Genomic DNA, 27,966 nt, shown 5'->3' with positions numbered 1-27,966 from the left:
AGCATGCTGTTTATGAATTGATGTCTTACCTTCATTGTTTCGAGTTCTTTTTGATACTTGGCCAACTTCTTCAGTAATAAGCAATAAGAAGCCATGATAGAAGATGGTTTGTTATTTATCAAAACATTGATAACTTCTGAAAGCCTGAGCTCCATTGTTTCTGTCATGTAGTTTAGAACAACAGGGCTCAGTTCATCAGGACGAAGTCTGAAAAATTAGGAATGCTCATTTTAACAAAAAACAAAAAACAAAAACCCAAACCAAGAAATGTACAAGTGTAGTTGCATGGATTTATAAGTGAACAGTGCAGTCATCAGTGGGCTATAAGTAATTTGACAGTCCGGATACTCAACATACTTTACATATACAAAACTTTGAGATACAGAGTTACATAACCTTAAATATTCTGTTGGACAACACCAAGATCATTGCTGGGCTAAGACTCGGTTACAACATTGTTAGATATTCCACTGCTGATGCAGAGTGGATGGATTAATTTGAAAGGATGTTTCCCAAGATTAAGATTGCAGCATGACAAGAAGCAAATAGTTAATGATCTGTCATGATTTTGTTTGTTTGTTTATTTATTTATTTATTTATTGGTCTTCAATATAGGAGTCTGGGAGGGAGTGATACAGAGAAAATCTGTGTGTGGAAGGATGGGAAGATCTGAGGAGGTTGGAGGATCTCAAGGAGTAAATAAAAGATCTTAGGGAAGTTGGAGAGGATTTTTATACATAAAATTACTCAGTAAAGCTACAATTATAAATAACTTCCAAATAGACATGTAAGTGTTTTCATAAGCAGATTGAATGAATTTGGAGGAGGCACTTTAGAAATGTCTAGATATCTGGTTTAAAAAATTCCAAAGATTCTTTTCCAAACATTTTTATAATATTACAGGAAGCAGGGACAAAGTCAATGCAGCTGGTTTGAGCCCCGCCATAAAGGAACTGCAGGTCAGTTTTTTTTTATTTGTTTCCTGGGTGCAAACCCACTGACTTCTACAGAATTGGGCCCAAACATTTTCCCTAAATCAAATGATTCTTAGTTAGAAATAATAAAAGCTCTATCACTGAAATTAGATATTTTAGAAGAGCATGAAAATACTAATATGAAACTAATTAATAAAACTATGAAGGTGGAGAATTCATTTATAAAGTGTCATATTACCTCTTCAGAGACAGATAGTTAAGAAATAATAAGACAGTGGGCCAAATTTTATCCTCAGAGTGGGAGCTGCATATGCATATATATGAGAAAACAACTGGCCTGAAAAGGCAGTGTTTGGTGGTGTCTTGCATCTGTTTGCACACTTCTGCTGTTTAATAGGTGCAGTGATTTGACTGGGAAAACATGAACTACAGTAGAGCCCAATTTTGCAGATACACCTCTACCTCGATATAACGCGACCTGATATAACACGAATTCGGATATAACGCGGTAATGCAGTGCTCCGGGCGGGTGGGGCTGCGCACTCCGGTGGATCAAAGCAAGTTCAATATAACGCGGTTTCACCTATAACGCAGTAAGTTTTTTTGGCTCCTGAGGACAGTGTTATATCGGGGTAGAGGTGTATGTGAGAATAATATCAACGAAGCAAATTCAGCGTAAGCTTTTTCAAAATCTCTCAGATGGGAATATACTATGTAATTTTGTAGTGAAGAAATAACTGGAATCAAAAAATCTAGAAATTTAATGTCACCAATTAAACATATCCAGAAAAAAAATAATGCAATATATGCACATAGCAACATAAATGCATTTTGTGTACTTTTTATGTAAAGCAGATCTAAATTAATGAAGGATAAAGTAAAATTTTACTAATTATTGGTAGTACTGGGATTGGCTAAAGCCTCTGAAACTCCATGGGGCAGATACAAGTAAATGGAAGAGAGATTTGAAATTACCTATTTTTATATGTAATAGAATTCAGTGATTTCCTGATGAATACGTCATTCAGCCATTTGTCTTTAATTGCGTCTTTAACAGCAGGCCGCTTAGCAGGATCAGGCTCAAGTAAGGAATGTATGAAGTGCACAGCTCCTGTACAGAAATTCAGATGAAATGGCTTGACCTCTATAGTAGTGTCCGTTTATTCAAACAGTGTAAAGTTACTCATGTGCAGAGGCACAAAGTCAGCCCTATTCTGAGGATCTGGGGCATGGTCAGGTATTTAAATGGGTTATAAGCAGAGCTGCCTGGGAAAGGATTTTCCTGTCCCATGAAAATTTTTGAGATGTCAACATTTTTTTCCCATCCCAGATCAGGATGAAAAGTCAAAATCTTGAAATTTTTTGCAGAACAACGATCTAAAAAATATTTCAGATTGGGTGGTCAATCAGAATGTTTCTTTTTGATAATTTTGAAATGTTTTATGTCAATTTCAACCTTTTAAATATTTTAAAACTTTTTTAGTATATTTTCTAACATTTTGAAGCAAAAAGTCATGCTGAACTTATGAAACTTTTAGTTTTGAAAATGTCAAAACTATTTGACAATTTCAAAACTTTCCAAAATTTTTCAAATCAGGAGATTCATCAGAACTGACCCATGAACAGTTTGAGTTTTGACGAACTGGCATTTTCCTTAAAAAAATTTTTTTGTCCGAAAATTTCTGACCAGCTCTAGTTATAAGTCTTGGGCTGATCCTCTGCTCAGTAGTAATTTCACTCACACAGTAAAGCTAATCTCACTGACAAGATTTATTGTTTTGTGTGCTTTTGGCACATTTTAGCACTCATGAAAGAGAGCAACTAATAATTTGGCTTCAGCCACTTGTAACACACACAGATGAAGTACATGTAAATATCCCTGTCTGTATATAGTTCTGCTAATGGAACTCAGTCTCCTCTTTAATACTGCTAATATTCCAGTTTTGGCACATTCCTGAGCAAAAAATGCTAAATGGGGAGCTTTAGAAGTGGAAAAAAATGTTAGATGAAGATTAGACTAGGACCATAACATTTATTTCACCTGTAACCTACCTTAGAAGAGCTGAGGTCTTCAGATATGAAAACCTCGTTCATTACTTCCCTAACATGTCTAACCTCCAACTAGGATGGTTATCAATTGGAACAACTGAAATTTTCACACTGTCCCACTAACAATAGCTTTTAATGTAAGAAAATAGAGGATGAGATAATACACTTCCTGTTAACAAGCAAGAAATCATTAAAATGATGAATATGTATGGTATTTATCCCACCAGCATTCTTTGGAAGCAATCATCTACCTTATCATGTTACCTCAACATTGTAATTCTGAACTAGATCTAGACAGATTCAATGAGCTGGAATTCTTCACTGCATCTATACATCTATACAGAGTTTGAGCTCAGTCAGATTCTACTCATCCTGACCTCATGCAAAGTTAAAGTTATGCAATAGGGGAAAACTTTAATATATGCCAGTGGTGAACTGGGCAAAGCGGAGTCTTGCTCTACACTCTGTCCCCTGCCCTTCACACACTGCCCTTGACACGAATTGAAACCAATGGCGTTAAAATTGCTGTGGGAAAACAACCCAAACCTGTAATGTGCAAGCCAGATGATGCTAAAATGTTATCAGTACAACTGTAAGGAGAAGGTAAACTAAAACCAGAGATACTGAATAAAAGAATTGTCGAAAGTCTAATGCCAGTGAAAATAAATGTTGGACTTCTAGCACCAAATTCATATTCACCAATATTATCTCTGGCTTTTAAAACCTAGGGCCAAATCCAGAGCTAGTGATTATGATAACTGCCTTTTGAAAATTGAGCCTAAAAGTCTCCGTTGACTCTGCCTCGCTAATGAAGGTGATGACTACAGCTGGTGTAAACATTTTGAGTTTCAATTTTTTTAAATGAAAAAGTTCTGTTGTCAACCAGCTGTAGTTATACGTTTGAACTTTGAAGAATTATGCTTAGAGCAAAAAGTGAGGGAGCTCTTTCACACCACTTATCAAAGGTTTTCACAACTCTGCTTTTGTGTGCATTAAACAGTTTGTGTCCTAAACTGGCACACAGCCCACTAAACAAAACCCCATGGGTTTGAATCTCATTTGCACTTAAGGCCACTTTACATCACTCTGGCAGCATAAAGGGTCCTTAAAGTGAGTGTAATTTTTATGTCCGCTCCAACTTTCTTTAAATGTAAATGAGAATTGAACTCTGTGATCTCTCAAGTTTAGGCAACAATGTTATCGTCTCTCTCATCTCTGAGGCAAGATTGAGACAGTCTAGATACCGTGTGATCTTGCCTGTAATAAACAGAACAAAGAAAATGGAAGAGGTGGCTCTTGTCCACCATAGGAATATGATCACATTACCTCCTGATAACATGGATACTAAACAAGGTAATCACGCTGTCTTCCTTATTGTGAGGTTGTTACATTAACTTTGCTACTTAGGTTAAAAATGTTATCTTATCTATATTATATATCTCTATATATAAAATAGGAGTGGGTTACCAGAAGAGATATTGGATGGAATGGGGCTGATCTCACCGTTGACCATCTTTTGATGTAGTTGCTTGATGTTGAATGGTTCCACAATGAAGGGCAATGTGCCAGTTAGCATAGCAAATGTACAAACACCTCTGTCAAGGAAAAACACAATAAATACATCAGAGCTACAGATAACTGTGGTAAATACAGGAAACAAAATCCAGGGTTCAAGTTTCTGAGTCTTGTCTTTTGACATCAAGAGCAGGTTGAAAATCATCTCTAAGTAGTGATACACGTTGAATCACCAACTGAAATTATTTTCTCTATGTGCATGCCATTTAGCTTTAGAAAATCAGTCTACAGCATAGACAGCAAAAGAATAAATTGTGGGTGGATGGGAATATTAATCTGTTTGAGTGGAAGATGCGGGATGAATAGTATTGGAAGTGGAAGTCTGCTATTTGTTCACAAAATAAGTACAGCACATGCAGTGACAGTGCACCATTCTTAGCCCATCCAACCCAAAGGCTTTGGTTCTGACATGGAATGGCCACCCAACAGGGGGTAAAATGATCATTCAGTCCTTGGAGTATTTGCAGAGACTGCCAACCTAGGTGTTAGGTAGCACCTGTTGTCACTAGCAAATTTCATTAAAGGTCACAGATTCAGTGTGGGTAAGTATCCACGTGTCTGAATGCTTATCCAACTGTCTTCAGTTTTCAAACTTGGTCTGAATATCTCATGTGAACAGGCCATTTCACACTATTCATGGCACTTCCTGAACTAGTTGGGTCAGAAAGACCACAGCATCAGCCTGGTATTCTGTCATTCCCTGCTTCCAACTGGACCAGAAAGTACCAAAGACTGTGAAAATGAAAAATCTGGTCAAACTTTATTGACCTGGAAATAGGCTTGATTCACTTCAAATTTCAGGCACTTCTTATTTTGTTTGAGCTGGTATACTTATTACTGCAGATAATTTTGATGATGATACATGTGATGCAGACAACTATATTTGAAGACCACTGTCTTTTCTGTAATCACACCAAAGAACGGTCATGGGATGGGCTGTGTGACATCTTCTGCTAGTTACTAGCTTGGACCAAAATTGAATCAGCCACCTCGAAATGAAAATCTTTATTATCCTCATTACCCAATCTTTTGATACAGTCTTTGAATGTAATATTTCCCCAAAGTGTCCTGATTAAGCTTTCCGCCAGAACAATATTAGAAGGGGGGGTGTTTGTGTGTGTGTGTATAATATTGCAGTGAAACAGCATTGATGTTCAAATTGATTTAATTAGTGGCATCCAAAGTTCTAGATACACAGTATAATCTCATTGAAAATGGATTAAATTTAGCTGGACTGAAAGTGAGAGAGGGTCCCTAAATATTTTCTGATAGTTGGAAAGAACACATGTTGTGCAAATGGATGTGTAATGGCATATAACATTAAGTACATTTGTCTTTTCAACATTGTGAACACTTCCTTTGCCACGCACTTTAAATTGCTGTTGATGATATACATGAGTGGTGCCTTTATGACCGGCAATAGTTCTTTTCATCAGCTTACTGGATGTGAAATCCCCAATGTATGAGAATTTGGGAGTGGGTGGGAGCTACAACCATAATATCTTTAAAATATATATATATATATTAAAAAAGTAATGCACAAAATATAGTTACTTAACAACAATGTATTTAACATTTGAAGCTGGAAACTGACTATACATTATGCTTGAAAATTTATGGTCTATAACAGACTGCTGCTCTTCCGTCTTGCTGAAATATCTGGCTATATTTATACAATATAGCAGCTGTTTTCTTAATTCAGCTGATGTATGAAAGCTAATAATTTTCCATTCCTCCAAAGAAGTTTAAAATCTGATGCACAAAAGCCATGTATGGTCAAAGCTAGAGCTGGTGTTTCCTCAGTGGAATCCTAGTTGTATTACTGTTCAATCTGATTTGGTTGGCTAAAAATGATTTTGCAACTCTTTGTTTCTGGTGACAACCATTACCTATCAATCTGTCTCTATAAAATCAGCACTTTTACACAAACTAGTTGATATCCTTATTTCATGATAGTTGAACTGAGATAGAAATAACATCATGAGAGTTAAAATTTCACTCTGTCAAAGCTCTTTTTCCATGCTGAAGGTCTCAGCAATAACAAATCAAGTTGTAAATTCATTTTTTATGTCTCAGACACAGAAAAATGTCTAAATTAAATACCAAAGGCCACATATAAGTTTTATACAACTGTGTGTGACTCATTGACAGAATTACATCAGTAAATGGCTTTAAGGTTACTATTTTGCATTCATTTTGCAGACATCTCAAACATGAACTAAACTATATCAGATTTTAGGTGCTGACAACATTCTCTGGGACAAATTCAGCTGTGTAACTCCTTTGTAAACTTAGAGTAGCACTCTTGAAGTCAATGGCAATACTTCAGATTTTTACCAATGTAACTCAATAAAATTTGTCCCTCTGTGCTTAACTTTCTATATCCTGTATGTTTGCGGGGGAGCAGGAAGGGAGAGATGTAAAGAGTCATGGTTAGGCCACAAAATACTGTTATATGGTATGTCTGCCACAACAGTTCTCAAGAACAAATGTGCAGTTAGTGTATGCTATAAAGTCAGTACTATGAAGGTCTAGTTTACACTCTTGGTCACCTGCAGGTATGTAGCTTGACAGGGAACTGTTTGCTTACATACATTTTTATACTCAATTTCAAATGCAAACTATCACTCAGGGACATCGGGTGGACATGTTAGCATCCTGGTAGACTTTAAGTCCAAAAGCCAAAGAATGGATGTATTTTTATATGTATTGTAACATTTAATGTCTGTCTCTGTCTGTCTATCATTAATACCTGTGTGTTTGTATATGCACTTATATATATGGGGGAATTCTGCGCCACTGCATACGTGCATAATTAATGTGCCGTGCATAATTTTTTTCAGAAGAAAATAACTTCTGCTGGAAAGTTGCTGCAGTTCTGCCTTTTGACCAACAGGGTCCACTGTAGTGCTAGAACAGAGCAGCCACTCCTAGGCGGGAACAGTCCCAGCTGCCCATAGGGAAGGGAAGAGGTTGCCTGCCCAGCACCATGCCTGTGGGACCAGATCAAGAGACAGGGGATATGGGGGGACAGACAGCATGAGGCTGGGGTGGGGGTCACAGACTGGGGTTCATAAGGGCTATTGGGGGAGGACAGATTGGGGCAGGGGCTGAATGGGAATGGAGGCACTGGGCCACATGGGGATGGGAAGGAGGGGGTGCAGGGACACATGGGGGAATGGGGGTGGCTGAGTGGGGGAACAGAGACACATGGGGATGGGGTGCAGGGCCACATGGGGGAAGGGGCTGGCTGAGGGGGCATAGAGACACATGGGGACAGGAAAGCAGGTGCAGGGGCACATGGGGGAAGAGGGTGACTGAGTGGGGGTACAGAGACACATGGGGATGGGGGAGGGGGTGCAGGGCCAGAAGGGAGTGGCTGTGTGGGGGCACAGAGACACATGGGGATGGTGCGGGGTGCAGGGACACATGGTGGTGGGGGAAGGGGATGGCTGAGGGGGGCACAGAAACACATGGGGATGTGGGGAGGGGGTGCAGGGCCACAAGGGGGAAGAGGGTGGCTGTGTGGGGGCACTGAGACACATGGGGATGGTGTGGGGTGCAGGGACACATGGGGATGGGGAAGGGGGATGGCTGAGGGGGCACAGAAACACATGGGGATGGGGGAAGGGGGTGTAGGGCCACACATGGGGAGGGGTGCAGGGACACATGAGGGTGGCTGAGTGGGGTGCAGGGGCTCATGGGGATGAGGGAAATTGATGTTTGAGTGGGGGTGGAGGAACATGTGGGAGGAGGGGATGCAAGGACACTTGGTGGCGTAGGGACACATGGGGATGGGGGAAGGGGGTGCAAGGCCACAAGGGGGGAGGGAGTGGCTGTGAGGGGGCACAGAGACACATGCAGATGGGGGAGGGGGATTGCTGAGGGGGCACAGAGACACATGGGGATGCGGGGAGGGGGTGCAGGGGGTAGGTAGGTGCCTGAGTGGGGGCATAGAGACACTTGGGGATGGGGGAGGGGTGCAGGGACACATGAGGGTGGCTGAGTGGGGTGCAGGGGCTCATGGGGATGAGGGGAATTGATGTCTGAGTGGGGGTGGAGGAACATGTGGAAGAAGGGAATGCAAGGACACATGTTGGTGTAGGGACACATGGGGATGGGGCGGATGTGCCTGACTGAATGGGAGAGGCTAGCGGTCAGCCAGGGTCTGCATGCGGAAGGCTCCCTAACAATCCCTCCCTCCCCCCCAAAAAAACCCTGTTTGATATTTCTCTCACCCAACAACCCTCCAGGTTCACTCCTATGCTCCTTCCCTCTTCCTCAGCTTCTCTGTTACCCCTGACTCCCCCAGGCCTTTGCACTGCTTCTGGGGGTGGAGGGTGCGGGAAATACGGTTCTGTATTGTAGTTTAAATTAATTATTCAAAATATTATTCAAATTATTATTCTGTATTTATATGGCTAGCAAGGAATCTATTTGACAATAAACATTTGCTGAATATTTTTCATTGTCTGTATTGTTACAGTATCAGAGGGGTAGCCGTGTTAGTCTGGATCTGTAAAAAGTGACAAAGAGGCCTGTGGCACCTTATAGACTAACAGATGTATTGGAGCATAAGCTGGTATTCACTCACGAAAGCTTATGCTCCAATACATCTGTTAGTCTATAAGGTGCCACAGGACTCTTTGTCGCTTCGTATTGTTACAGACATACTTGCTGACCGGTATTTTGAAATAAATTACCAAAATAATGGAAACTCATGTGATTATATTGTGTTATTTTGACAAATAAAATATGACAAATTTTGCAGAATTTTAAAATCTTGTGTGGAGAATTTTAAATTTTTTGCTTCAGAATTCCCCCAGGTGTAATATATATGCACAGGTAGATGAATAATTCAGGGAAGTCCTGTGGCCTGCGTTATACTGGAGGTTGGACTACATGATCACCAATGGTTCCTTCTGGCCTTAGTCTATAAGCTTTTGACCTGGGTCCATTTTCTTTTTTTTTTTTCTTGATGAAAATTGGGTTTCTGGTAAATGAAAAGTTTTGAAAATGGTTTTAAATAAAAATAGTGATAAAGAATGTTTGAAAAATTTGTGAAAAATGGAAAATGTTGATTAACGCTGACAATTTCCTACAAAAAGCCATTTTCAGCAACAAAAAACCCTTTCTGTTTGAAAGAAGTTGACCATCTCTAGCTACTAGCATATGAAAATAGTTTTATGTTAGTGAACTTTTTCAGAATCGTGAATGAGATGGAAGTTACTTATACCAATAGATTTTTCAATATGTCCTGGTTAAATATGATGTGTTTGTAGACTGCCTGTTATTGTTAGTAGTTATTATTCATAGTAATAAAATATGGTCTATTCTTATAGTATAAAGTGTGCATGATGCCTTACAGATAAATAAAATACATGGTCATTGCTCTCAGGAGTCTACAGTTTAGGGACCTAACCCTGAAAAGACCTATGGCTGTGCTTACTCTGATCAGGTTCTATGAGTTATTCCACTGACTTCAGTGGAAATATTCACAGTGCATGAAGTTAAACCCATGCATAAGTGTCTGCGTGATCGAGACCTAAAAGTAGCATAATGTCATAATGGCTAGAGGTTGCCCCAAAACACAAGTGCAACCAAACCCTGTATTATCAGAGTCTAAATCATTCAATTTCATAACTTTCTGATGAGTATATTTTTATAGATCTACTTACATGGACCAGACATCCACCTTTGGGCCATATTTCTTATGAGCTAGGAGTTCTGGGGCAGCATAGGCTGGGCTTCCACACTGGGTGTTCAACAGCTCCTGAGAGAGACCCTCAAACTTAATAGTATTGCTCAGTCCAAAATCTGCCAGATTCACAAAAACAAAGAGTTAGTAGTCTCCTCTGGGACTTATTTATCCTTAACATTTGGCCAAAGACAGGGAAAAAGATACAGAAATAATACACTGAAACAAGCAATGTTATGAAGGAGACGACTAGGTACTATTCCCATTTTCCTTTATTTCTTTTTTAGCATTGATAATTAATATTGTAACTTTGTTCTTAAAATACAGTACTGCACTGATTGCTGAATGTGCTCTAAATTTGTAAATAGAATAAACATTCTGCACATAGGGTTTGTGCACTTATACCAGTGCAACTTCCTTAAATTAGAATATGAATTTAAATCAATCTAGTTAAACTGATGCCAAAGACTATGAGCAACCTTAGTTCAGTCTAAGTGGCCTATTTCACTTTAGCTAAAGTTGATTAGTGTGATGGTTCCAGGGTGAGCTGTACTTTTGATGCCCCTCCCTCTGCTGTCTCCCCATGAGCGCCCTTTCAAAGCAACGGGCTTGTATGTCTCTCAGGGTTGATTTTCACAATTCAGCCCACTCTTACAGTGGAACCCCAAGTCATGCTACCCCTATTTAACACTGTATTACCTCAGCAGGCCCAAATGGGTTTTAGCCTGCTGTAGACTTCCCTTGAAGAATCTGGGACCTGTATAAAAATGTAGTGTTCAAGACCACATTGTTAAATAATACTTTGTTTTGATCTATCCATAAGAACAGAACAGGGAAGAAATGGCAAAACAATGAAAGCCTAAACTTTTTTCTGTTTTCTTCTCTAAACTTGGCATATCTCTCAAACGGGTAGGCCCAACAAGCCTGGGCACATCGTCACAACCTTCTCCCAGGGACCAAGTGACAGCCTGCTCCTCTGCAGACCTTCTGTTTCCCCTGTGTGCTCAGAGGAGCAATTTAAACCATTTTAAAGCTCTTTGTTTAAGAATTCCCACCTGAATCTCTCTGAGGACACAAGACAGGGTCTTACTGCTTCCCATCCACTGGATAAGCCAGACACTTGATTCCACATGTGGGGAGGTGAATTCCAAAGGAATGAACTCCTGTATTGTCTGGTTGAGTACCAGCCATTGGGGCTATCTACAACCATTGAGTTTGATTTCTGCAGGCCAAAGCTAACTAAGGCTTTATCTACACTAGTGACTGTACAAGTCCATGCATGTGGTTGTGCTCTAATTCCCCTGTTGTGCACATCTAAACTCCAGAAACTTGTCTGAAGGTGAGTACAGGGCGAGTAAGCTAGCACATGCCTTGGCTGTGGCGTGGACCCAGACCCATATGCAGTGTGGACGGGGGCAAAGGGCACGTTCCAGGTCTTGAGTTTGGATCGTCCTCCATCCCTGTTTCCATAATGTAATGAACCCCTTTCTGCGTGACCCTTACCAATCTATAAAAGTCCCTGGCCCCCTGTTTTCACCAGCAGTACTGAGGTGCACTGAGCATATCAGAACAGTTTTCTGCTGCACTATTTTGATCTGAAAAAGGGAACATGGATCCTACTCCAAGAGCAGCTGCTTGGCCTGCTGACCATACCCAGATGCTGATCAGTGTGTGGTCAGAGCATACTGCCCTCCACAACTTTGCCTGGAGTGACAGGAACATTCACCTGCACTGGGAAATGTCATGGAGGCTGGAGAAGGCGAGCATTGAGCAGACACCAGGCCCATGCCGGCAAAGCACTTGAGCCTCCTGTACAGAAGGTCAAAAGACTCAAACAGTCATTCCTGGAGGGCTCATTGTACATGCCCCTTCTACGGGTGCTGTCAAGGGCTCCCAGTACAGACCCTGAAGTGGCTCATGATCCCTGCTCCTCAACCCCACTGGCCTCATTGTCTGATGAGAGCCAGAGTGAGGAGGCAGCAGGGACTGTGGAGAAGCCCTAGAGGATGAGGAGCATGTGATTCTGCACCTCTACCTGGAGGCGGAGCCCCCCCTGACAACTCAAGGAGAACTCCAAGCAGAAGCAGGAACCAGAACCCAAGTCTGGTAAGTTACAATGGACCCCCATCCTGCCGAGCAATATTCCCTCTTGCTCTGGTGCTACATTCCTGATGTTAAGCCCAGCCCCTGCTTCACTTCAACCCTTAAATGGTCCTGAGCAAGACACGGCTGTAAGTCGATGATTTTATTGATTTCTGATGAACTACTAATGCAATTGGCAGATGCAATAAAACACATTATTAATGAACAATCATTGTGCTCCATGTCTGTGCATTTCTTGGACAACAATCAGGCAGTGATGGTCCTGGGGCCATGCCGACTGGAGGAAGGGAGTGGGCAGGTGGAAAGGTCCTGGCTGGGAATGGGACAGTTGTAAAGAGCATGTAATTGTTTGTCTAAAGTTAGTAACTGTTGTCTTCTGTCCCTGGGAAGATTACACAGTTTCAGTGCTTCAACCCTTGCTTTCCCAATCTTATCATCCCCTTACAAATGGGAGCCACTCAGAATGGTGGGTGGATTGAGTTGGAGAGGGGTTAGGTCCAGGAAGAGGAAGGAAACACTTTGCTTGTCTGAGGAAGTTAGTCATAGCCATCTTTTCTCCCTTGGAAGATTACAAAATTTCCCCATTCTTGTCTCTGGTTTTGGGCCTCTCTCCACATGGAACCGTGCTGCACAAGCCAAGGGAAACAGGTGTGAGAAGTAAGTGTGGGGTGGGGTCTAGCGGTTGGATAAACATAGTGTGGTGTCCCTTTGCTGTGAAGAGGTGAGGGGCTTGTGGTGCTGATTGGAAGTGGTAGGGAAGGAAATAAAGTTGTGGTGTGTTTCTTTTCCCCCCTGTCCATTTCACCATTGCTAGGCAGACATGGGAAAGATTTTCTGGTGATGCTGGGGGTGAGATGAGGTGGGATGCATGGGCAATGTCCATGGTTCACAACTCCTATTGCATGGAAACTCTGTACACTAGCTGAGTATATAGTCAATTTCCAGTTGAAGTGCCTCCTAGTCCTGTAAGCATATTAGCAAATTTCTGGTGTAGCAGAAACTCCAGCTGGGTCTTGACGTTTAACTGCAGTGCAAATCTGCTTGGTCTACCTTCATAGCTGCCCAAACCCCTCCATTCATCAGTATGTAGAGGGATGACCATCAGCAGAAACATCTCTCTGGCATAGATTGCTGGATCTCCCCCACAGGACTGGAAAGCCACCTCTCTCCTATTCTGATACCTTGAAAACTGCTGTGTTCTTCAAATGTTGGCCAGCCTTTAAAGAAGAAATTGCAAACTGGTAACATAGCTCCTGGAAGGAACTGCCCATCTTCCCCTCCTCCCCTTGAGACACTATGAAAATTTAAAATGTTTAAAAACATGACTCCATGTCTCTTACCATTAATAGCCTCTGCTCCTTCCTCATGGGCTGCAAAAGTCTGAGAATTGAGGATAGTCAAACATTCCTGGAATGCTGAAAAGTATCAAAATTGTGGCCTTCCACAGCAAAGTTATGTTATGTGGGGAGATTTCTTGCCTTACTCCAAAGGAGAAAAATGTATAATGCTGCACTTGTCTTTGAATGGCAGGACCTCTGGTTCCCAAGAAGGAAACCAGTCTGTTGACCAGCAGGAGCAACGCCCCAGAGATAGCAGAGGCAGACAGAGAAGGACCTTAGAGGAGTTGCTCATTGGAGTGGACAGGAAGAATCAGGAACAACTGGAGTTCCTCAGGACATGGGAGGATCAGGCTCTTCAGCAGAAAGAGGTACTGATAACTGGTTCATGGAGCAGGAGGCACACCTTAGGAATGGGAGCACATCCATAGGGAGTGGCACCATTTCCTTATGGAGAGGCTGATAGACCTGGTGGCCAAATGTGTTCAGGGTGCACCTGCTGCCGTGGCCACTATACCTGTCTATGTACTGTTGCCGCCACAACCACCTCCTCCTCTGGCTACCACCCAGCGTGCTGCTGAGGCAGAGGACTCCTCCCCCCCCGAGTTACTGGAAGGAGCCTGCAGGACTTCTGGGACCACACCCTCCACTGGAACTGAAAACCTTTTGCAGGGGAACCCTCCTGAGCATCCAGAAAGGGAACAAAGAGTCTGCAGGAATCTCTGAAGCCCACCAAGTGCCCAGCCTCCAAACATACACAGGAGACATCCCAGTTTGTTCCCAAGAACAATTTTCCCCAGTTGTTCCCTGCTTGTCAGGGGAGGAGGAGGGCAAGGAGACAGGTGCAGATACATTAATATTTGCCCGTTGTACATGGTTTTAGTCCCATTATGTTTTATTGGTTTCCATTTCCTTTTAAAAATATTTCTAATACCCATTCTATAGTACTTTGAATCAATGTTATAATTTCCTTGACACGTGTGTGGACCCCGCTTCCTAAGTATGATGAGCATACAATGTTTTCAGGTTTGAGACTGGGCCCCACAATTCACAGCACATGATCTGGAAAGGTGTAACTGTCTGGTGCCATCATACTGCAAACACTTCTCTGTCCATTCCTCCCCCCCACTTTCAGATTAAGAAATATCTGAAGTCCTAAGGGTCCACAGGAGGGATGTGGAAAATGTGTTGTTAAGTGCTTAGAGAAAGCACTGCTAGTTGTAAAAGCAGCAGAACTCAGAACACAGAGCTGGGATAGATAAACATCTTTATGGCTTAGGGCACAGGCTGAAAAATGAAACACAATTAAAGTAACAACACAGGCATCTGCCACTATCCAATGATTAAATGCCCCTCCCCCACCTTGATCCATTTTAACATTGGGATTAGTGCTCCATGACAGCCACTCTTAAAAAAAAATGTTGATAAGATCATTAAGAGATTGAGCGCTCCTGATAACAGGTCTGTAAACAAGTGTGAACATTTAAGACAACAGTATTACACGATGACCGCATTACAACTGGGCTGCCACCCTCCACAGCACAAACCTAGCCCTAAGTTGATATGGTGGAGGTGCCTGTTATAATTGCCTGCAATGGGTGAATAGTCACAGAAATGAATGTCTAATGGCCATCAACTACAGGGGAACAAAAACCCAAACAAAGCTATGAAGCCCCACTAGTATGTGCCAGTGGTCCCTCCTGTTTTTTCCAGCAGCTTTACAGAGTGTGAAGTTGTCCCATGGCACAGGCAGATGTCATCCTCTGTTTCCCTGCTGTGCCAAGATGTGTGCACATCTGGCATCCCTGATTCCCTTGCCCACTGGGAACCAGGACCAGTATGCATGTGTGTGGGATCCAGCTGCCTGTACAGAGTTTGTAAACCAGACTTGTCCTGTGCCCACTCGGGATGGAAGCACTCCCCTTCATCTTCACAAACATGGAGTGAGCAGCAGCTGACGATTATGTGAACAGTGTTGGCCACATTGGCATCCAAACAGCTGTGTAGGCAGCGCCAACAAGATTTCAGCCTACCAAATGTGCACCTCACAACTATTCTGGAGCTACTGATTTTGTAATTGAATTCTCTTTTTCCATGGAACCATTCTTCATGTTGGGGTATGGTTTCATGAGACAAGTTAGTAGCTGGTATGCATGGTTCCCCCAAAATAACAGTTGGCACAGACACAGCATGAAGAACCATATGGCTTCTGGGGAATAAAGTCCCATCTTCCCCCTTCAAGTACAATCCCAATCACCTGAGCACCCTGGTGTCATGAATCTTTCCCATGTTTCACACGTTGGTATTCATGCATCAATCTTTGTGGGCTGCTAAGCCTTACAGAATGAATGAATAGTTTTTGGTTCACATACTCATCCTTTTTGGTGGGCAAAGTATCGGGATGTGGGTGCCATCAATGGCCACTGTACTGTTTGGAAACCCATCCTTTGAAATCCAGGTATTATTTCTGGAACTTTGCTTACGGCAACCACCCATGGGTGAATCACAGTATTAGTTGCCTCGCAAACTTGCAGAACCACAACTCCAGCAGTGGACTTTCCAACCCCCAAAGTGGTTTGCAATTGATCATTAACGGTCTGGTGTTGCCAGCTTCCATAGTCACCTGGTATGGCTTCCCTTTATTGAGTGTTCTGGTGCTGGAGGTTTGGTGCAAGCTTCTCACACAGCTCCATAAAGGTCTGTTTCCTCATTTGGAAATTCTGAATCCCAGGTCATCCCATTGTTTCCAAAACAATGTAATCCAACCACACTGTGCTGGTTCTCCTGTATCAGAAGGGATGGACAACCCATTGGCATACTGTAGCAATACCGGCATTCACTGTATCTGTTCCATGGGAGCCAAACTGGATTGTCATTGACCCTCAAGGTCAGCCGTCTTAGTCATGTTAGAAAGTTCTGCCCAAAGTCCATCCGGCATCTCGCCACTCACCTACTCCATAGCAAAAACATTTGTCCTGCACTAAGGAGCAGGAGTAGAACCACATCATCATTCCCTTGATGCATGTCTTCCACCCAGTTTGGCAGGAGAGAGTGGTGAGCAGGAACCACCCCTGGCAAATGTGTGAAGGGCTGACAGTACCAACAATACGCAGCAAAGCGGTTCCTAGACCATCTCCTTCTGATGGGTAGAATCCTGTGATACCTCCGATGAAATGGTAATGGTAACATTGCGTAACAACCACTGCAGTGTGGATGTGTGTATATGTGTGAACACAGCGTTATAGCCATGTCCAGCACAGTATACGTGGACACTCGGCATAGCTATAGGGAACATGCGCAAGCATATACATGGTCTAGTAACCGAGTATGCACACCTAAGACTGATTTAACTGTGAGCTACAATAATCACCAAACCCACAATGATATATAACAGCTATAAAATAAATACAGATTTCGCCCACATTCTTTACAATTAGGAACAAGTTTAACTAAAGCCAAATAAACCATGCTTAAAATTTAAATAAGAGTCCACATAGCGTTTTGGAATTTTATCTCAGTAAAAGCCAAGTCAAGCTATGCTAGTGTAAGGATATCTCTATGCTACGGAGACTATACTGGCATAGGCATTGCCACAGCTTTTTTGGCATAACCCTATAGCATAGAACAACCTACACCAATGGAAGGGTTTTTTCCATTGAAACACCACCTCACTGAATGATGGTAGCTAAATTGATGGAAACATTCTTCCGTTGACATAGCGGCAGCTACACCAAGGGATAGGTTGGCATAGCTGTTTCAGTTAGGGGGGGTATTTTTTTTATACCCCGACTGACTGACAGCTATGTTGATCTAACTTTTAAGTGTAGACTGTGCCTAACTTGAGTAAGTAATCCCTCTGGTGTGGCTCTGTAAGATGTTGAAGTCACTGGGAGATGAAGACACTCAGAGCCCTGTTAGGTCAGGTCTATAAGAAGCTATGACTAAAGCAGTGTTTCCCAAAGTGCAGGGTTGTACCCCATTGGTACAATGATTGGTGGGACTTGAATCTAGGCCTGCAGGGCTACCAGGCAACCAACATCCCCACAACACCACCTGGCAGCAGCTATAGCCTGCCTACCCTCGGTGACCCACTATGCACAGAGGTTTAATGCCACTGTAGTAGTAGTACTTTATGTTTGTATTTTTTAAAAACCAAACCAAACCAATTTATTTTAAACCTACAAAACAAGAGTTTTACAAACCAGGAGTGCTGATTTAGATCCTTAAAACTCACATATTTACATAATATATTTACACACAGCTGTACATAGCTTACATTTGTATACATTTGGGGGCAGTTAAGTTCCAATAGAAACCCCTTATGTTCTTTTAGCAAATTTGACTAAATTGTTCATAGTCAGATGATTTAAATCAGATTGTCTCTTTGCCTGGCTTATTTACAGACATTCCTTTGGAAAAGGGCCCGTTTTTCCTTCAGAATGGCTGCAAAGAAACCAAGAATTCTCTTTCTATAATACTTTTTCTTTTTAACATTTTTACAACGTTCAACTGCTTAATTCCCTCCAGCCTCTGCAGAGTTAACGTCTCACTTTCTTTCCTTAAATCACTTGCTTATTTTCCAAAATGACACCTTCATCAGCCCAGATATCACCATTCCAAGTATTGTCCCAGTATCTGAATTCCCCATGCCTGTACTTACTCCTTTCCTTACTCCTGCCACTAAGCCCCTCAGGGCTGCCAACCTGTTTTCCAATCTCTTTATCTGTTGCCTGCCTGTTTGTCTGGGCCCGATCCTGCTTTCCTCACTGTTGCCATACTGGCAGCATTTTAGAAAATAATTGTTGTCCCATTGCTAATGTTGATAAGGATGCACTGATGGGCTTTCCCAATTCTTGTATTTTAGCTGTGGTATGGACATAGGCTAATGCTTGTTCAGTCCATGGGCTGTGCCCAAACTTTTGCAAAATTGTCTTAAAAGGAGTAGTTTCCTGTATGAATGGTAATTTGTTCTGCTTTTCTTGAGCTTTGTCCTTAGGGGACTCTTTTCACCTGAATATATTTTCCTTATGAATCTCGTTTACCTTTATAACTTTTCCGTGCCAACGCTTGTGCTGGGACTTACACAACAACAACAAAAAAAGTCTGTACCCACTAAAACCTCTGACTGACAAAGCAGGAGGGGGGAACGCTAATCCCCCTACATTTTGGGCTCAATCCTGCTACGACCGAGGGTATATTCACCTATGCAATTTCCCCCCCCGACAGACGGGTAGGAGCGAGGACCCTAATCCTCTCCCTTGGGCCCAGTACCTCTATGACTGGGGGTGTATATATCTAAGTCATTTGTACAAACAGTTTACATATATATTTATCTGTATAGTTTTCTCCGACAGATGGGTAGGAGCATCAAGGACTCTAATCCTCCTCCAATTGTTTGGTATCTCGACAACCGGGGGTGTGCACACCTGAATGATCGATCACTTTATACATATGGTATACCTTTTAGCAGTATTTTCAACAATCACGGTGCATGTCTTCCCCCTTTCACAATTCTCCACCAAAAATGTTATGCTTATAAGAAGCACAAGGGATCTTTTTCAGGGGAAAAGGCAATACCCCTTATTTATTGGAAATACAACAATTAGCATATGCATTCAATCACACACACACACACACACACACAGGCCCGCCAGTCGATGTTATAGTTACCAGTTCAAAGTCTGGATCAGTCTAGTGGCCAGCTAGGGTTGATCATGGATAGATAGGAGCCGGGTTCTGTCAGTCGAAACACGATGCTCCGGGGAAGTCTTGGCAGGATGAACCCAAACTTTTATGGCAAAACACCCTGTTTATATAGTGATTTTTCTTCATTGGGACCAATGAGTTTTGCACCGTCATGCTGTAATCAATTGTCGTTTGACGAGGGCTTGTTGTCTTAATTTTTTTTTAATTTTTAATTTTGTTTTTTTATTACATTTTTTAGGGAGTTATCCCATACTGTTTTTGATCACATCTTTAGAGTTGTCAATCTGCCCACCTCTGACATCTCAATAGGGGTGTGTTGCAATCTCCTGGTGCCCTTCCATCTGTCCTCGGTTCCTCCCTAGAACATCTGGTCCGGTGATGGCCTTCACACTTATCTTCTAATACACACATTCCTCATTCACACACAAAACAGGATTGATTTACTCAGAGCATTTGAACTGAAACATCAAATTGCAATACAGGAAAAAACAATCATTCCCTTCCTTTACTTATTTTAAAATGCTAAACCTATAACAAAGTGGTGACCCTAAAGGTCTGTCACTGCCTTGAAATCAGCTTCAGACACAGAGTCTGGCTGATGCATCTTTACCAATGGCCCATTAGGCCATTCCTTTCTGCTTTCAGAAAGGGTGGCTGGCAGGATATGATCAAATCATACATCAATACATTTAATACATGCTACACAAGATTTTTTATCCTTCTTTCTAAATGATACAAAATACAAACATAAAATCCTCCTACTACACCACAGGGTGTTCTGCCTCAAATGAGCTGACTGATAGTGGTCTTAGTGATCCCTAAATGGCTCCTTGTCCTTATATACACCCACGAGAGCATACCAGGAAGTGTCCAGGCCACAATGTGGATCCCTAGCTAGCTTCCACAACTGCCCTGCTTCTCTGGTCTTGAATGCCTGGTACTGATCTCGACTCTGACTTGGATTCTGACTCCCAAATGTCCTCTGGAACTCCAGCAAGGACCCTTATCCCTGGTATGGACCCTCAGCCTGATACCTGACTCTGTCTCTAGCTTTGACTCTTGGTTTAACTCCTGACTCTGGCTTGACTCTTGACCCTGATACTAGCTCTGACCCCTAACTTCAGTTCTGGAATCCAAAGCTCCTGCCACTAATCTTTCCTACCTTCACTCAAGATCTTGACAATTGGGGTGTGTGTGAAGATCTTGCCAAGAGAAGTCTGTCAGTTGTTGTCCAGAGTTTTGACTTTTGCTTTTAAAAAAAGTAAATCTCTAGCTGCTATATATGCAAAGAAAATCTTGACAATGTGGCCCAAGTGTAACTGATGAAGCAATATCTTAATGAGCCCAAGTTCTTAATGAGCCTGAAACAATAGCTCTGAGTATTAACTGTCCCAGTCATTTCAATGGGTGCTAGCTCAGGTCAAAGGATGACACATTAAATGTCAGCATTATTATCTGTTGCGCTACTTATCAAAGCACATAAGAAAGGAGTGGAAGTGTTGTATTGTGAAGAGCTATGTAAACATTTCCCCAAATGTGTAGGAGGGAAAGAAGGTTGTGAAGGACTAGCTGGGGGGGCGGGGGGGCGGGGAAAGGGGGGCGAAGGTGTGCCTGTTTGGTTTCCTTTTCCTGATGGAAACGAAGCTTTCAAAAGTTTAGGAAATCTGTGCTATGCAAAGGCAAGTTTATCTGCAGAATTCTGTGAGGTTTCTGTAAAATATATAAATGCCTTTCTGAGCCGTGTTAACTGCTTGGTGCAAATTCCCCCAATTTAACAGTAGTTTGCCTCACCTTTTAGCACTCTAGCAAAGCTTCCATTACTGATAGAAACAGTTTTCTTTTCAAAATGTTTAATGATGAGGAGTCCAATTGAGGGCATTAGTTCATAGAAGCCTATGGAGTTGTATGTGTTTAGTCTAAAGCAGGGGTAGGCAACCTATGGCATGAGTGCCGAAGGCGGCATGTGAGCTGATTTTCAGTGGCACTCACACTGCCGGGGTCCTGCCCACCAGTCCGGGGGACTCTGCATTTTAATTTAATTTTAAATGAAGCTTCTTAAACATTTTAAAAACCTTATTTACTTTACATACAACAATAGTTTAGTTATATATTATAAACTTATTGAAAGAGACCTTCTAAAAACGTTAAAATGTATTACTGGCACACGAAACCTTAAATCAGAGTGAATTAATAAAGACGCGGCATACCACTTCTGATAGGTTGCCGATCCCTGGTCTAAAGTTTATTTGCTTGTGTCTATAATTCACCTCTGCTTTTCCCACAAGAGATCTATAATTCTTGAATTGTTTGTTGCCCCACAACACACAACAAAAGAAAACTGAATCCTATGCAAAATACTCTGCATATTTTAAAAATAAATTGAATAAAAGCACAAATACAGTGTAAAGGCACACTTGGGCAAAGACTGTTCCATTTACATCTGATACATTTGTTAAATAATCACTAACTCACCCACAAAATGTGTAGTTTAATCAATGGTTGATAGTCATAGAAAGCTACATGAACTATCAAGTCCAGTAACAAGAATCAACCTTCTATGTTCTTTTATAGATGATATGCACCTACCAACGATTTTGATGTTGTTGTTTTCATCCAGAAGAAAATTCTCAATTTTCAGGTCCCTAAGCAAATCAAGATAGAAAGCAAACTTTAAGATGTATATTGAAACTTAACATTTATATTCTAATTCTTAGCAGACGTTTTTTAACAAAAGTTTCATTACAATAATGATAGTACCACACAACTCAGAATGTACAATTATAACAGGGTCCTGCAGTTTCAGTTAGTGGAATGGAAACTTTCATTAAATTACTGAATATCTTACTGAATATTTTTAATGAATACTCATTTTAGAAATCATCCATTCTGTTAATATCTTTGGATTAAGTCAATACCATTTCATTATTATTTTGTATACTATAGTGGTACACTATTTATTAAGTGGCTGCATAGTAATTCTTCAGTGCTTCAAAACTTCAAGGAAAATATCGAAAATATAGCTATTGATTTTCCTGTTGCATTACTTCAGTTTCAAGACAAAGGCAAGTATTTTTATTTTTGTCTTTTTTATCTTTGCAAAGATATACTTTGAGTATAAAGCACTCAGATTTGCACTTCAGGTTTATGGAGAATTGAGTGTATTTTCTCTGTTGCATTAAAGAGGTGATTATATTGCAGTTGCTTTCTATGTGAGTAATTTAATTGTGTTCAGGCAGTATAAAAGAAAGGAGGTAAATTGAGAAGTGAGATCTGCCTTGCGTATGAAGGAGAACAGTCGGGTCAAAGAAGGACAGAAAATAGGGACACTGTAGATGGAACCATCCTTGCAATGATGTTCACGTAGACAGGATCAGCCAAAATCAACTCCTTATAGCAAACAGTGATGACTAGGTCAAAATTATAGAGGAGATACTATAAATTGGCTTAGCTGACCATGTGTTTATTATGGGAATATTTGATATCCTGACAAAAAAACTAAGAACTAGAACCTGGCTTCTGCTTTGATGGTGTCAAATGGCTAGAAAATTGTCCCAAAAGGGCAGCCGAGGCTTTTCCATAGCACAGGGGAATCCTCAGATGGTGTAATCTTGATATTGGGAGCATGTCCAGAGCCTCTTATGTTCCTATGATCCCTGGTGGCATAACAGACCTTTGGACACCATTGTAAGCTGGTGTAGTTTAGATCAGTACTAGGGCTGTCCTAAAGTACGCTGGGGTCAGGTATGGCAGAAGTGGGATGGAGAACAAGCAACTCCTTTGAAACTCCTCCCCTCAGTTGTAACCAGCACTTACTGGAGGCAGCTAAGGACTCATTGAGCCATACAGCCCTATCTTGCAGAGCTTAAAATGTAAGGTAAGACAAGACCTAAGGAGGGATGGAGACTGTGAGGAGAGAATGGGGAAGGGTGGTGAATTAACAATCAAAATAGGGAAAAGGATTCCTGATGACCAATATTCCTTATTTCAGTACTAGAAGTGGTCAAGAAATGGACCAGTATTTAGTTAAATATACCACCAACTCAATAGAAATTGTTATTTGTTCCAAGGTATATTACAGAATTAAGTCAAGAGTGTCCTAGTGCCATTTCTAGGCAAAACCATTGATAACCAAGCTCCAACATGTGACATGTGCCAATGTCATGGCTACTTTGCAATCAAGCTTAAAACCAGGATATAGCATGTAGGTGGCCTTAGGAGCACTAAAAGATGACCTCATAGCAATAGGATGAAAAGTTTGTGCTAATTGGCGAATCTTCTGTTTTGTCATTAACAATCTGTGTATAAGTATACTCTGAAGTGAGCTCATATTTGGTGGAACCGATTCGAGCTGCGGAGTTGCAACCCAGATTGGTTGTATTGCCTTTCTGTACCGTGCAGCTCTATCTTTGATTAATTAACATCTTTTATTAATAATAAGCTTCACTATTTGAGTTCTCGAGCAATAATCTAAATCAAACCCATCTAACTCTATGTTGGTGGGAACTAAAGAAAAACCCTAAAATAGAATAGCGAGGAACCCACAAAGACAGTGAGGTCAGACTGGGATAGTCAGTGAGGCTTCTGTTAGGATACTTTGCTGCTTATAATACCTAAGCCATGTTTTTATTTCATAATTTTGTTCAGTTAATTCTTTATTTTTGTGAGTAAAAAGATTAGTACAAAGCAACGGATACAGGCAGATATTTACTGTTGGATTACAAGAAAGCAGAAAACACCACGCAAAGCACTTGTAAGAGAGTTAATGTGCTACCTGCTAGATGAATATTTAATGCTGCTTAGTGGCTATTGATAAGTTACTATAAGTTTGATTAAGTGCGAGGGTAGCTAGAGCTTTATATGTGGGTGTTTTTATTGTTATTTAAAGCTATAATAAATTACAAATTATTTATATAAATACAGAAAATGTGAAAGATCACTGCACAGGGGAGTTAGGAGGCATAATGCACCCTCTTAGTCCATTGTGCCCTCTACACACTCCATGATTCACAGCCTGGGGTAGGAGAGCAGCCTCCATAGAGTGGCTACCCATCCATGAAAGTGGATGCACATACGTAAGCCTTGACTTTGATTCTACAACTCACCAATGAGCTCTGCCAGGCCAGCACGGAAAGGTAAACAATCTATCACTGGTCTAGAGCAATGGTCCACTGCTTGCTCTCTGGAGCAAGTGGGGAACAAGAAAATTAACTGTGACTGAGTTGCAATGTTCCCTCGTCTGCCCTGCGGACAACACAATAATCTGCTGCCCCTTACTCAGGTCAGATTAAGTCACAATGGATCTCATCACAACTAAACCAGTATTTAAATTAACAAATATATTGAATTATTTTTATTTGGTGTGACAACACTTTGACCCAAATTAATTCCAAAATAACCAAAATAACCAAACTTCCAGGTTAGTTCCCTAACCTACATTATAAAATTCGTCCTCTGCCCTGGCCCTGGATTTCTCCACTCATCATAAACACCATAAACACTTTATTAGAAAGGATTGAAAAGTGGGGGTAGGGGTTGTGTGAAAATATTGAGATGAAAAATTGAAAAATGTTGATCTCTGGAGTTGACATTATCATTATCATTAGGGCAGGTGAAATAAATAATTTCCATAAAGAAAAATGCTACCCATTCTGGAATTATTGATTTTGTCACTTTTATTTGAAAGGGGGGAAAGAGCCCTACCTGTGGACAATCCCATGGCGATGCAGATGTTCAACTGCAGACATGATCTGCCTGGTATAGTCCCTTACTTCCCTTTCTTCCAGTTTCTTTTTGTCACAGATTCTGTCCATGAGGTCTCCACCTAGGCATAGTTCCATCACCATGTAATAGGAGTTTTCAGTCTCCAATGTCTCATATAGCTGAACAATATTAGGATGCTTAATCATCTGGTGTATCCGGGGCTCCCGCTTCATATTTTTTAAAACGTAGGAATCCTGCTTGGCTTTTTTCTTGTCAATGACTTTTATGGCTACCTAAATTGTAGAATATATGCAAATTGGCAACACCCATTTCAACTTTGAGCAACATAGATCTATTTTCAATATGCTTGGGGACTAAGTTTATTTTAGTGAACTCCTGATTATTTAGATTGGTCTTGACAATTTGATGGTGCAGAAAGGATGCATTTCCAGAGTGAAGCCTAAGCTTCCTGTCTCCCTCAAGGATCAAAATCTGCTGTCTGATATCCACATCATATCTATATCTGTATCTTTGTATAGCCTGCTGATTGCAGTAAGTAAGGTGCGCATGTAAAGCACACCTAAAGACAAAAAATAATTATGTCCCTTTAAATGAACTGTATACTGGAAGGTGGTCAATGTGTTCTTTTTCTAACATGTTCCCTTAGGGCCTGATCCAAAACCCACCAAAGGCAAAGGAAAGACTCCCTTTGGTATTATGGCCTTTGATCGGGCCATAAATAACAAAATATCATATGTTGTTTAGAGCCATTCGAAAAATAAAGTTGACAGCAAATACAAATGTAATAGTACATCATACAGCTCCATAAAGGAGACTTGTGGCACATATTTTTGTATTTTAGCTGGGGAAAATATATATTAACTAACTACATCCTGCCATCTAAGATATTGCTGTTGCAGTGGGTAGTTTTTCTATAAGCACTTCTCCATAGCTTTAAGGATCAGATACAGGATATTGACTCAGGGAGGATTAGTGCAGAAAATAGATTTGAGGTTGTAATTATGCCACTATCTTTTCCCTCTTTCAACAGATGATGGCTTTGCTGTCAGAACTAGCTCAATGTCCAATTACAGCTACATGAAAACAATGATACAAATTTACATTCACATGTATGACTGGCTTTTAAGTGAACAGTAAACTCCATTTCTGAAGCCAGACAGGTTCAGTTTTAAGGCTTAGAGTGGTAGTTCACTGAGTGACTGGTTTGTGGGATTAAAAACAATCATCTGAATTCCTCCCACATACAATGCAGTGAGATTAGTGGCAATTATTAGTTAAACTTACTCCATTATGAGTTTACCTTCTCCCCTGTGGGGATGTGTAGTCCCTCCATCACCTTGGCAAAGGAGCCTTTGTTGATCATTTTCCCCACCAGGTAAGTCCCAACTTGTTTGGTGTGAGGGAAATTCTTTCCAGGCTCTTGGGTAATCTTGCTAAAACAAGAAGGTATCTGCACATCCCTGCTGTTTTTCTCGAATTCTGGTAATGTCCCATCCAGGTTGCTCGTGTCTGTTGTTATGCCATCCAAAGTTGCTTTGATTGCTGTGGGCATCCTTGGGAGGGTCAGATTTACTGACCCCACTCTCTAAACAGTGCTGCTTTCCAGGTGTAGCCTGTGACTAATAACAAAGATGAGCATTAAATCTGTACATCTCGGGATGCAAGTACCATCCCATTGACTATCCAGTATCTAATCCTTTCCCCCAGAGACTTCCTTTTCATCCCTGATCTCTACCCCCCAGGCATTCAGATCTGCTCAAGCAGAACCAAGATGCAGATTATTAACCTAACCTGATACATGATGTCAATTAATGCCCCAGTGCTGCCAGCTCTGATGACACACAATCCCAGCATTAGCATGGAATAAACCATCCCCTTTCACATAGAACGAGACTGCGACCAAATGGTCAGTGCACGGGCAAGTAACACCAATCAACTAAATGGGACTGCAACCTTCTTTGTCTGTTTTTCAAAGACAAGAGCATAGCTGCTCATTGTAAAAACATCTCGTTAGTGTGCATTTAGAGAGAGTTAATCAAACAGAAGCTGGTAGTAAATGTCTAAATATATCTCTTGCGTCATCATCTTTAAGTCACAGAATCTTAGCTTGCATGTGGATTTTATTTTCAGGAGATATTTTACATTTCCTGTCACATTACAAAATTAGCTTCTGCAAAATATCCCCCATTCATTTATCATAGGAGTGTTTTCCTCTTTACAGAGAGGATTTCTAAAAGTTATTTAGAAAAAAAATTGCCCGTAAAGACTATTTTGTTTGTGTTTTGTGACTCATGTACTTCAGAAAGGGGCTAGGCACTAGTCCCCAAACTGGGTGAAAGGGAGGGGATGAAAACTGTAATGAAAAACTAGGGCCTACAAACAGTTAACTCCATACATGTGAATAGTCCCATTGACTTTAATGGGGCAACAGTTGCACAAAGTGAAGCATGTGTGTAATTGTTTGAAGGATCAGGACCTAGGACACCTTGTTCAAATGACCATCAAAAAGGTAGTTCAGATAATTTAATGTAGGCCACACTTGAATTTTTGATGAACTCCTCTCCATGTCACCCAGCTGAAATGTCGAGTACTGTTCTCTTCCTCTGACTCCCAATCACTCCCATCATTAACTGAAAGATAAGCTGCAGCTGAGCTGAGCAAACTCTGGATTTTCATAAAGTATTTAAATTTTGTTTTCTGATGATTGTCACTTGCTATGCTGGGTAGTTGATATGCTGACTATGGCTGTATTTCTGCTCCCCACAGAGATTCAGAACCAGAGGATGGGACTGATAGAATTGAGAAATGCTTCCTGATTAGTGCTTAGTACTGGCTGTGCCTC

At 41.3% G+C, this 27,966-nt stretch overlaps 1 protein-coding gene across 2 annotated transcripts in view; it reads right to left on the bottom strand.

The window, feature by feature from the left end:
• LOC101943991 (serine/threonine-protein kinase MARK1-like) overlaps window positions 1-26,835 on the bottom strand; it is a 39,034-nt gene extending 12,199 nt beyond the window's left edge. Inside the window, exons 1-7 of one of the 2 annotated variants that reach the window (XM_005310748.4) lie at window positions 26,425-26,835; window positions 25,104-25,396; window positions 21,990-22,045; window positions 10,238-10,376; window positions 4,452-4,579; window positions 1,911-2,046; window positions 30-207 (exon numbers count right to left, since the gene is read on the bottom strand). In XM_005310748.4, the coding sequence (XP_005310805.2) occupies window positions 30-207; window positions 1,911-2,046; window positions 4,452-4,579; window positions 10,238-10,376; window positions 21,990-22,045; window positions 25,104-25,396; window positions 26,425-26,676 (1,182 nt within the window). In that variant the 5' untranslated portion in view covers window positions 26,677-26,835. Of the gene's footprint in view, window positions 1-29; window positions 208-1,910; window positions 2,047-4,451; window positions 4,580-10,237; window positions 10,377-21,989; window positions 22,046-25,103; window positions 25,397-26,408 lie in introns of both variants that reach the window. The other variant, XM_042857560.2, reaches the window with a different exon arrangement.
• Window positions 26,836-27,966: the final 1,131 nt, after the last annotated feature.

The sequence above is a fragment of the Chrysemys picta genome, chromosome 3 (genome assembly GCF_011386835.1).
Source record: "Chrysemys picta bellii isolate R12L10 chromosome 3, ASM1138683v2, whole genome shotgun sequence".
Classification (NCBI taxonomy): Eukaryota; Metazoa; Chordata; order Testudines; family Emydidae; genus Chrysemys; species Chrysemys picta.
The sequence above is the reverse complement of the archived record's forward strand: the minus strand, read 5'-3'. Positions and strand labels throughout refer to the sequence as shown.